Source organism: Rousettus aegyptiacus, unplaced genomic scaffold (genome assembly GCF_014176215.1).
Source record: "Rousettus aegyptiacus isolate mRouAeg1 unplaced genomic scaffold, mRouAeg1.p scaffold_m13_p_14, whole genome shotgun sequence".
Lineage (NCBI taxonomy): Eukaryota > Metazoa > Chordata > Mammalia > Chiroptera > Pteropodidae > Rousettus > Rousettus aegyptiacus.
This window is the reverse complement of record NW_023416289.1, coordinates 17,952,190-17,964,559: the sequence shown is the minus strand read 5'-3', so window position 1 is coordinate 17,964,559 and position 12,370 is coordinate 17,952,190. Positions and strand designations below refer to the sequence as shown.

The 12,370-nt window shown below is 35.4% G+C and overlaps 1 protein-coding gene across 3 annotated transcripts in view; it reads right to left on the bottom strand.

The window, feature by feature from the left end:
* The window catches only part of CDH8 (cadherin 8), a 309,903-nt gene that overhangs the window by 100,721 nt on the left and 196,812 nt on the right, over positions 1-12,370 (bottom strand). For all 3 annotated transcript variants that reach the window (XM_016150682.2, XM_016150693.2, XM_036232112.1), the window contains exon 8: positions 4,654-4,790. In XM_016150682.2, coding sequence (XP_016006168.1) covers positions 4,654-4,790 — 137 coding nt within the window. The remainder of the gene's footprint in view (positions 1-4,653; positions 4,791-12,370) is intronic.

Genomic DNA, 12,370 nt, shown 5'->3' with positions numbered 1-12,370 from the left:
AGAGAGAGAGAGAGAGAGAGAGAGAGAGAGAGAGAGAGAGAGAGAGAGAGAGAGAGAGAGAGAGAAAAGAAAAGGAAGGAAGGAAGGAAGGAAGGAAGGAAGGAAGGAAGGAAGGAAGGAAGGAAGGAAGAAAAAAAGAAAGAAAAAGAAAGAAAGACCACCTCATCTTTGTCTTCCTTCACAGTGTGGTTATAATGTGTTTCTGATTTGGTGGGGGTGGGGGTGGTGTTGGGGGTGGGGGTAGAACTTGTAAAATGCAGATTTCTGAAGACCTGCCTTGAGACTCTGATTCAGAGGTCTTGGGAGAAGGCCAGAACTCATCTGTTGGGTTTAAGTGATTACCCAGGTGACTTGCATCAGCTGGTAAGTTAAATTCTCTGTGATATTCACTGAAAAACGCTATCCCCTGAAATGTATTATTTTGTGCTATTTTCTGTTGTTATTTCACGATCTGTAAAATGTGAATAGACTTCCAACCTGAACGTTCCCAAGCTCTGTTTTGTTCGTTAGGCAATATCCCTATGCCCCATTAAAAACATTAGAATAGGAGGGCTCGGTCATGTCTACTCTTTCTTCTCCTGCAGCTTTGTCCCTGAAAAAGCCTTCCACCATATACAGAACTACTTCATTCATTTGCTTCAGGAAGTGATGAGGCAGTGTCAGAAGTTCCATTTAAGCAGGAGAATGAAAGGAAAGAAGATATACAAGAGGTTTCTTCCGTGGAAAGCATCCAAGAACATGTATGTAATCTGTGGTCCAACAGCATGGAGACCGATCCTGCCACACCCTAACCCAAACCCTGCCCTCTGTGAAACCTTGGGCTAGTTACCTGTCCTGTGTCTGAGTTCTTTTGTCTGAAAAATGCATATGGTAATAGTACCTACTTTCACAGAGTGGCATGAGAATTAAATGCATCATAAGGCTGACTTAACACTTTTTCAGTGTTCAATTCATAACCTAAATTTACCTTAAAGCTTTAGCACTGTGGTAAACAGCAGCCACCCACTATAGTTGCAGAGGATGGTGTTGGTACTAGCAGAGATACTTAGCAGAGATGGGCTACCTAAACGCAATCTCTCATTAGCACATGGACATCTAACCGCTGGGTCTTGTAATGAGATGTGCCAGTTGATTGCAATGGAAAGCTAGATCTATTACCATGGAAGTACTTGGGTAATATACACAGTGAAGCATCTCAGCCTTGGTTAAGTGAAGCTGACATAAGAGGATAAAGGACAACATCTTCATTCTCATTAAGAGATACAGATGGACTTCCCTAAAATCCGTTTTTTAGCTTAATTTCATTTATTTAAATCTTCGATGGGATGGGATTCTGAGAGTAATTTTAAATTGTTCTGCTTGGAATAAATATTTCTTTAACTTTATTAGAACCTGTCCCTAAGGGGTTCTGTTGTCCTGGGAGATTTTGAATATTCATCTCATCCAAATACAATAAATCTCCCTTTAATGTTTTTTCCCCCAAGACCTGGTCTGTGGCTTTGCAAGGTAAACATTACGTGATGAGCTAAATAATAAAACCAAGTCAAAACAAGTTATTAAGCCATTTTCATAGTAATTACAATTTTTCTTAAGTTATCCGCAATTTTTTTAAATTAAGTTTATTGCGGTAACATTAGTTAATAAAATTATATAGAGTTCAAGTATACAATTCAATAATACATCATCTGTATATTGCATTGTGTATTCACCACCCAAAGTCAATCTTAGTCTTAGTAAAAGATGGCTTTAAAAAAAGGACATTTAAAGTTCTTAAATTTATGCCCACCTCAGCTTATACTTTACAGGTAAAAATTAAAGTTCTCCCTGTAGGCAAATTTTTTTTGATACTGATACATGCAAAAACTAAAAACAGAAAAAGCAGATATCTAAGTTTATAGTTCTACATTTCTTGAGATGTTTAACCTCTTGAATTAAGCTTGCTTCTGGGTCAAAATATTTCTATATAGTATGTTTAGTTTTCTGAGTCAAAACAAATTAATTAATTCAAAAGGTGAGATAACTGATTATTTGAATAGAGTAACATAAGTATGAGTTATATATTTTAAATTCTATAGGATTCATGGAAAAGTTGATGGCGTTCATCTGGGCAGAGCCATTCTGCACATGTTCCCTGTATGGAGTCAACTGTAACCCAAATCTGGGATATAGTTGAGTGATTTCTTTCAGTCCATGAAGTACATTTTCTCCTGTCTATATTTTGATATTTTTTGTAATTTGATTATAATGTATTAATGATAATAGTAACTCTACCACTTAAGATAATCTTAATATTTTGCTGAGACCCATAAAGGCTTGATTATTTTCATATTTATTATGTTACGATTTTTAAATATAATCATATGTTCATCAAAAGAAGTGTGTCACTGCATTTTTTTCATACCCTCAACATGGAACTGCTTGGAATTCTCAACACTCATCATCTTCTTCCTTACCTCTCTATCTTTATGGATCTCTCAGCAGATTCCAACTCACCCCTTCATATACAGGTGCTTCCAGGTGCCACTAGGAAGAAAATTCCAAGAGCACCAGGGGTTTTGCCTACTTAGCTCACTGCTATATCCACAGTCATTATAAGAGTTCTTGGCAAGTAGTAAAGGCTCAATTAATAATTATTGAGTGAATGACCAAATGAATTTCTTCTCTGACTGGGGTTAGTACCTGTGTCAGCCTGGAATTCACAGCTCATTACCTGGAGCATCTGCTTTTGTGTCTGTCTTCTTACTTGTCTGTGATTTCTCGCAAATGAGTCTTTTGTTTTTGGATTGCCCCTGAAATGTCCCTGCTCAGTATATTCATTTCTTTTTATTCTTTAAAAGTGGAGCACATGGGCACTTATAATTAGGGCTTCCTAGATAAATAAGTGAAGGCGCCTCATAAAAAAAGCGTCATGGATTCAGGCTAACTCAACTAGGTTGTAGTCAATATATGAGACGGGTATTTCAAAGTAATTATTACCTACACACTTTAAAGAAAACTGATCCTTTTGAGTGTTTTTATAAAGCTTTAAATCAACCTAAATGGATACAGTTTTTCTCAGAGGCTTAAGGTGATAATGTGGCATCAATACTGTAAAGTATAAAAATCAATGTTTGTACCTTTCTAGATGGGATTAACCCTTCTAATAAGCCAAAGCCACCAAGAGGTATACTTCGTTTACCTTATCTTTTAGCATTACAAGGGGAAACTACTACCAGAGTCACACATGAGGGAAGACAATAGTACTCATAAGCCAGGAAAAATACCGAAGAGTCCATGCTCATGCTTTCTCCAGAATCCTCCATTTGGTTGGGTCAAAACCACATAGCAACTTAATTGCATGTTCTTTCCCTGCACTTGAGGTTGCTATAAGAAATAGACATTCTTTACTCTTGAATCTCCACTTTTTCACACAGTGGTGTTTCATTTTGGTTTGGTTCCATGAAGGACATTTCCCCCACGTCTCAGAACAAGGAAAAAACATGCCTTTCCCAAAGATCTGGATGACTTTTATTTGCACAAACAAATGAATCATGTATCTCAGAAATGTTTCTCCTGTTTTCACATTAGCTTGTGAAAACAAAGAGCGGATTTTAGAGAGCACGTGGAGCAGATTTAGGTCCCACACCTTATAATTATCTTCCACACATTCTATATTGTATGTATGCCCACGAATTTTTCTTAATTTGGTTTCTATTTCTTTGTTCAGACTCCCAACTCCCTCAAGAATTTATTGTCTCCCTTGCCATCTGTGTAAACTGCGAAGGCATCATCAGGTCCTTTGTGGGAAAAAGAGATTCTGGTAATATTCACAAAGCACTTCGTTTGAAAATAAAATGAACATCATGTCCTTTCTGCATGTTTTTGTACATAAAAAATTGGTGAGTTGGCGCGCAGGTTCTCAAAGACACCGGCGCACTAATTTTCACCATATATCTACTGTTAAGACACTCAATAATAGTGTAATTAAGGGCAATCAAAGAAGCGACGGTCATTAAAAATGGACGGAAAAAGATTAACGTATGTTATTTTAACCCTAGAATCTCCTCTGGAAAATAAGTCCACATTTCGCATCTAATTTATGAAAAAATACAGCTTTAAATAGTCTATAATGTGTAAAATACAGTAATCTCTAAAAAATAAAAATAAAAACATCTATAATTTCATTTCCCCAAATAACATGTATTGATAGTTTGCAATTTTCTTCTATATTTTCTGCCTGTGTATATGCATGTGTCAGGTTCAAATATGTGAGCAATAGCTTCTATATTGTATATAATTATGTTAGTGTCTGCTTATTTAAATCATAGTGTACATTTCTTTCTTGAGTTCTATTTTTAACCTATCCTTTAATACTAAATCTTTCCTCATGTTTTAATTTACAAAACATGGTTTTTAATGGTTGAGTAATAGACGTAAGATATAAGATATTTGGATATAAGACCGCTTCCTTCTCACATACACTGCGACCTTTGGCAATTTATCACAGTGTACGTTATTTCTTGTTGAGATGATTCACTCAAAGGCTCCTTGGGGATAATAAAATAAGTTCTAATGCCAAAATATTTAATGCAAACAGGGACCACTTATCATGTGATCGCTAAGCACAAAGTGAACTCAGTCACGCAAGGAAAAAATTAAACCCCATGCACTTACTGATTTCAGTAGCAATGATCGTTATGTTGTGCCACACACTTAATTCTCTGTCGAGTGGTGTTGCCAATGTTATCTTCCCATCATCTGCGTTAATGTTGAATTGTCTCTCTAGGTCAGTGTGCCGGTCGATGGAAAACCTACAAAACAGATAGATATGTAATCTACTTCAAGGTTGATATGATCCATACATTCCACAGCAGACCTTTAGTAATCCTTGGAGAGCCATCATTGTGAAGTCAAATGAATTGGGAAACTCAGTGGCATCATAATTTGTAAAACAAAATGACTGAATGAAGCACAAGAAACTTAATAATTACTATCCAAGGAATAATTAGCTACGTATACAACATGGAGGTCATAAACTGCCATCAGTTTCAATAGGTAACATCTTCAAAAACGGATGCTGATGAAGAGGTAATTAGACAATTCATCACAGTTATTGGACAGCTTATGATAATTAGCAGTTGCCACAAAATATCATATAAAACAATGAACTCAAGCCCAAAGCAGAATGGTGCCAGGTAGAAGGTTATTTATAGCAGTTCATAGGAAATATATGTTTGTGTTAAAATTATATTTGACTAGATAACATGTATGTGGTTTTGTTTTTGCTGCTGTTTTTTTTGTTGTTGTTGTTGTTAAGTAAAGAATATATTTAGGGTTTCTATCAATCTCTGTCCATAGAAATCAGATAGTTGTTGATTCTCTAGTAAAAATTTTTTAAAGTTAGAGTACATATTTAAACATACTTACAGTACTAGATTCTATGAAATTGAAATTTTTAAATGGACTTATTAGTAGTTCTCATATTGAGAGAACTCTCAGATGAGACAACATTATGACAAAGCCAACTGCTAAGTATCAAAATTGTATAAGCATTATTTTTCAACAGCATCTATCAATATCCTTTTTATACAACAAGATCTGTGCTTTGGCATGAAATGCCAAATAAGGTATATGTCTTAAGAAACAGAAGGCATAATTAGAAAAATTGGCCCATAAATAAGCAATGAAATGAACTAAAACAGGATACAATGGATGCCCAAAGAAGGGTGCCGAATATTTATGCCTTCCTGAAATTTGTATGTTAAAATTCTAACTCTCAACATGACGATATCTGTAAATGAGGCCTTTGGGAGATAACTGGGGCTAGATTAGGTTGTGGGTGTGGGGCCTCGTGATGGCATTAATTGCCTTATTAAAAAAAGAGGAGACAGAGGATCCCCCTCTTTTCTCTGCCAGTGAGATTACAGCAAGAGACAGCCATCTGCAAACCAGGAGGTGAGCTCTCACCAGACGTTGAAACTGCTGATGCCTTTGTCTTGGACTTCTAGTCTCCAGAACTGTGAGAAATAAATTTCTGTTGTTTAAGCCACCTCGTCCGTGGTATTCCGTATCTTTAGTAGCTCAAACTAAGACAAAGCTCGTGTATCATCTCTTTCTTGGAGGGAGGATTAAAGAAAGCCTTTATGGTTGAAGTGGCCTCCTAGAAAGTACACGTAAAATCTCTCTCTTTGACCCCCAATGAGCCTAAATATGAAATCTGGTTCATGGCTATTGGTGCTGAGCATATTTTCTTTTACATAAATTTTTAAAATGAACACCTATGTAACTTGATTATGTAATCAAGTTTAGACTATATTATTATAAGAAAATAAAGAAAAAATTAGTTTCCCATAATTTTCTGCCTATAGATTTACATTGTTAATATTTTTTTTGGATTTCACTGTAAACACTATATATTTGCATATATTGTGCATCTCTATTTACATACATCTGCTTATTTGTATCTGTATCTACTTTGGAATGTTGGATAGACAGAGATAGATAAGTAGATAGATACATAGATGATAGATAGATAGATAGATAGATAGATAGATAGATAGATAGAGAGACGATCGATAGATGATAGAAAGACAGATGGGCATATAAATAGAAATAGTAGGAATAATTCCTTCCTCCATTTAGTTATTTCCTTTTTGTTACACATAGTATTTATATCTTTTATTCTGTATGCACATACCATCAAAATAAAAAAGCATCCTTGTTAGGTCCACCCACCAAAGACAAGCATAATTAAATAATTGGAAATAATATTAAAAAGTACGACTTAATTTTATTGACAATAGTTTACTGCTAAATTCTCTGAAAAAAAAATCTTGTGTTATGAAATCGTAACTCCTGATTAAGTAAAGACTTAGCCACCACAAAAACTAAGCGGCTGCCTTGCATCTACACAGCAGGCATTTACACATTGACCCCACTTCTGCCCCTGCGGTGATTAGAGAAATTCAGAAAGAATTTAAGAACCCAGAGGCATATATGGATTAACAGTGCTCTCAACAGAATCCTAAGCACAAGAAAGTGTTCACAGCAAAGCATTTGAATCTGTTCTATTATGGAAAGAAGACCAAAGGTCATTTTTCTGGGGAACAATGATTGTTGATGAGACCAATGAGATTGCAAGTTTAACTGTAAAATAATTAAATAGACATGTGTTTTGTTCCAGGTAGCCTGCATGCTCCCTTAAAAGAGCTAAGAAATGTCTAGAGGATTAATTTTCACTTTCTGCATCATATTCATAAATAAACTGCAGGAATTGCTGGGTTATAGTGATTTTATTATCTCACTGCTGATATTTCACACATTCATGCATCAACCAGTTTCTCACAGGCCACACAGTAAATGAGAATCAATCTAATCACTGATACTCATGGATCTCAAATCCGAAACATGCTCTTCTGCTATCTGATTGCTGTCCAGTAATTGCCTAGAACTTCTGGCCTAGAGGAACACTGGAAATAACAAGGACAGAGTTTAGAAAATTGGTATTAAAAATTTTTTAAAAAGTTATTTAATTCCTTATTTAAATCTGTATCATGCAGATCTCCAATTTGGAGGTCTCCATTATTCATATATCGCTATTTATGTGATAATTAATAAATCTACTGAGCCTCAATTTCTTCACTGGTCAAATATGAAGTACCCATATCCCAGAGGTTGCTATAAAGACTAAAAAAAAAAAAAAAGCATAAATCAGTTTCTGGTACTTAGTAGGTGTTAAAGATATGTTAATCATCATCATCACCATAATTATTATGTCTCATTAAATGAAATTTTAATAAATTTTCCTACTTGGAAGGTGGTGGAGAAGGCCCCCTTTTTAACAGTTTATAAATAGCATAAAACTGGAAAAACATTTGGGTGTTAACGCCCATGACTCTAACAGAGGCAAAGATATTTTTCTCATTTTTAAAAGTTCTAGTTCATGACAGACTTTATGGAGTGAGTCATAAGAATTTATAAAATTGGCTATAAATGTAGGCCTTTAGTAAGATCAGAGGTAAGAATGTCATATTACAAGATTACACAATGGGAGGAACTTGATGGGAAAAAAATAACTTAGTTTAAAATCTACCTCAACTATTTCAAGAAGCCCCTTGCTGCTGCCTATGTAGACTTTTCACACATTTTAATGCTGAGTAGACTTTAGGATCAAGGCTTTCAAGAATTGATAAACAGCCCACAAATGCTGACTCGACATAGTCAACGAGCATATATTAAACACCAAATGTATACCAAGCACAGTGCTAGATGCTTTTTCCTTCTTCCATCCTCTTTCCTTCATTCCTTAAAGAATGAACAAAAGAAAAGTCACTTGATTAACTGTGTTTTTAGTTTCTCTGTGCCTTTGTTACCTAGTCTATAAAAGGGGAATTATAACAGGCTTTGTGAAATTTAAATGAGGTATTACATATAAAGCACTATTACAGTGTCTGGCACAGAATAAGTGCTCAATAAATATGTATTTAAAATAGTTAATGTTATTATTACTTGTTTGGGAACAATAGATTTCTACTACGGATTCCCAGGCCTCTCCTCAAGTGTGAATTATCATTCCTTTCTCTCTTTGCTTCTCTGTCCTTGAACAAGTTCATCCAGGTTCTCATATCGGTGGAAGCAAACACTCAGAAGATGCCATTTTAAGTGATAAAATAAAGCTGAGGAGAGGGAGCAAGTTGGGGGGCTGATGCCTGCATCTCTGGTATCCTTTAGGTGTTTATTTTTCCAGCAACTTTTATGACCAAAATCTTTGTCCCACGAACTGACCATTGTGGGCTCAAAGCTTTATTGAACATATTTAATTTGTATTCACAGTGAATACTGTATGAGCTTTTAAAAAATCAGCTAAAATTAATGACGTTTTTACATAATTTTAAAATTAATCACACAGTTAAAAAGTATTCACATTAAAAAAAAAAAACTGAAAGCATGTCATTTTAGGAATGTTCTCAGAAGATACTTGCTCCATTACCCCCCACCCCCACCTCAACACACACACACAATATAGCTATGCCACTCTATTTTTAATTGCAAAGGTTCAGCTTGCTTTTCTCTGGTTGTCTAAACTGCCACCATCCACTCTGTTATCTCAGTTTCTCCGTTCTCCTACTAACTCTACTTTCAAAATATCTACTACTATGGGTACCTCCACCACAGAGCATAGACTCTGAGCTGAAGAAATGAGAGGCTATGCCAGGGTTCCCAGCTCACCGCTCACCCACAAGGAGCCTTCTGCACCTGGCCCAAGTCTTTGCTCATCTTCCCTTCCTTAAGGATGTCCTTTCTATCATCCTAGTGTTATACATTTGCCAGACTTTTGCACTTGTAGGACAGGGAGAGAATACATACTTCATATTGCATTGGTTGGAAATTTGCCCTGCAGTTACTCAATAACTGATTATTAGAAAGATGTACAAACATTTTTTGAGCATGGATTGTTATTATGTGTGAAACACAGTGCTAAGAAATATCAGAAATAGGAATACATGGGATAGAAAAGGAGTAAAAAAGAAAAAAATAATTATTTTGATTCCTACTATATCTACTGAAAACCCTCAATGCCTTCTAATTTATATCATACAATTGGTAAGATTTGTGTCTCCAGTATTGAACTTTCCATCCTAATTTTTAAAAAATATGCATGTACTGGATTTGCTATTGCTTTGCAGAATTACTTGAGATGCATCAGAGGAAAGATCTCATTTTGAGGATAGTAGAATGTACTTTGGAGAGTCATATTCCTGCCACAGTAAGAAGAAACTTCTTATTAACACAGTGGGAAGTGGTGTGTGAAAAAAGAGGCTCCTTGGGCCATGTTAACATCAATGTTAATGATTGAAGTTTTGGAAATAGATGTTTTTGGTCTAGTACAATAGATATATTTCAGAAACTGCATAGTCCTTGATAACCAGTGTTCACAGAAGCCTTATTTAAACATCCTCATTGTATTCCAACAAATATCCTGGTTTGCTTCAGTACTACTGTTCCTCTAACCTAGTAGTATGTCCTAGAAGTAAATGCTAAGCACGTCATCATTTTACTTTGTGAAGTTAAGGCTATAGATGCAAGGAAATTCCCCTGAGATGTTAGCACTTTGTTTGGAGACTCTAATTTAACCTACGGTACTCTGAGCATGAACGCAAACTGATGTTCCAGCTTACTCGGTGAGAGTAAATTGCAGAGATCAGAAGTAAATTGGGAAATAGCACCCTATTCTGCATTGCTGCTCTACCACTGATAGTAAATAGCAAATTTAACCTAAGTAATATGTTTCCTCAATTAACATAATCTAACTATATTTCATATCAATAGTTGACACAAAAATCTCACTTCCTGTGTGTGTATATGACTTATATTCCATTGTCTATGTACATATGTTCATTCATTCATCTCTCCATTCATTTATTTAAAGCATCTCCTACCTCTTCTTCCCAATCTTATCCCCAGCACCACATACATACAGAGAACCTCTGGCCTTTGCTCAATTACTGTTTTTTGTTTGCAATAAAGAACGTCAGTCTGTAACGATGTAAAGGCCACTTTAAGAATTTTCAGAACCAGTTTCCAATGTCAAAGAGTTTTCACTGCCAATATCTTAAGTGCAACATGGGCAAACTGTAAGTCAAGGGCTTTGGTATATATAAGCAACTCTTCTGATTATCTTAAAAATAAAATAAACAAATAATAGTGATTCCGAACTACATCTTTTCTACTGTAATATTTGCAAAACACCTGATAGTTTGTTCAGGGAACAAGATTGGTGCTCCAAGCATTCTATTTGAGCCAGTTCATATATCTAAACTTCATTTCTCATCTAAAACATAAGAACAGTAAAATTGCCTCCCTTAAAAGTTTTGTGAATCCCACATTAGACAAAGCATTGAAAATCTCCTTGCTCTTTTTAAAAGTGGTTTCACACCGAGTATGTATCATTATTTCTAGAAAGCACTTTGCCAAATATCTAGGTTTTTTTTTTTTCTTAACAACAACAAAATATTTGAAAGATTCTTGTGTTTGGTGTCCATGTGAAGAGAGATATAATGGGGTACTTCAACTTGCTGTTTTCACCCAAAGGTTGAAGCTGATTCACCCAATATAATCATCCTTGGGTACCTTTTGCTTTGTGTAGGGTCAGATATAGAAATCTCAGATTGCAGACCTGTCAGTTCATATAAAGTCCTATTTTCTGAACATGAATTTTGTGTTATAGTTTGCTACACATATAACGGAAAAATAACATCACAAAACCACTAATTCACATGTAACTTTCTGTAGCAATGGAACAACAACAACAAAAAAAAACCCCTCTTTTTTCTTTAGAGTGAATCCCAGATAAAATCTTACATAATCAATTCTTCAAGATTTACAAAATACCTTTGGAGAAATTCTAATTTTTCCCCCTGTCCTCAAAACAATCATTTGTAACTGAGAATTCCAAACATAATATGAAAGAAAACTATGGAATTGTTATAATGCAATTTTATTCACTGTAAAGAGATTAAACTTAAAATTATTATTTTTATTTAATTTTAGTATTTTTCAATGACTGCCTCTTTGGGTCAAGTATGATACTAAGTGTTTGAGTAAAGCCTTCCCTCCCAGACACATTTGTTGTGGCTTTCTTATTGCTCACAATGAAAAGTTGCCACCGCTGTAATAGAATCGCACTTACATTTCAAAGGTTAAGGATCTCCAAATGTGCCTGGAAGAGGGTGAGGAGTCATTAGAGATGTCACCAAGAAGATGTAGCATCTGTTTTGGGACAGGAAGTAAGAGTAGGATTTCTCCAGGTAGAGAATGTAGGGAGAGCATCCTCAGCAGAAAGAAATTCATGTGGAAAATCTCAAGAGTTTGAGTCTGTTTAGGAAACCATAAGTATTAAAGGACCCGACTAGGTGTGGTGATAGCTAAGATCTGACAGAAGAGCAACCTATCATTTCCTTTCTCACCCTTTCTTTCCATCTCATCTCATCTCATCTCTTCTTTCTTTCCTTCCTTCCTTCTGTCCTTCCTTCCTTCCTTCCTTCCTTCCTTCCTTCCTTCCTTCCCCCTTTATTGAATATCTCCAATGAACAAGGCATTGTATTAGATGCCAAGACAAACATACGCTTGTTCTCCTGTAACTGACTCAATACATGGAGAAAGACAATGAAAGTAAATAAGGATTTGCAAAGCTTATAGTAATACAGTGACAAAGAAAAAAAGAGCTGAAATGTATAAAATATTACCCCCAAAAAAGTCCCAGTCAAAAGAAACAGCAAATGCAAAAAGTCTGAGTTAGAAGGATGTTCAGTGTCCTTGAAGATCTTAACAAAGGATAGTGTGGTTGAAGTTCAATATTCAGCTGGGGAAGCACATTAAGGAGTACAGCATG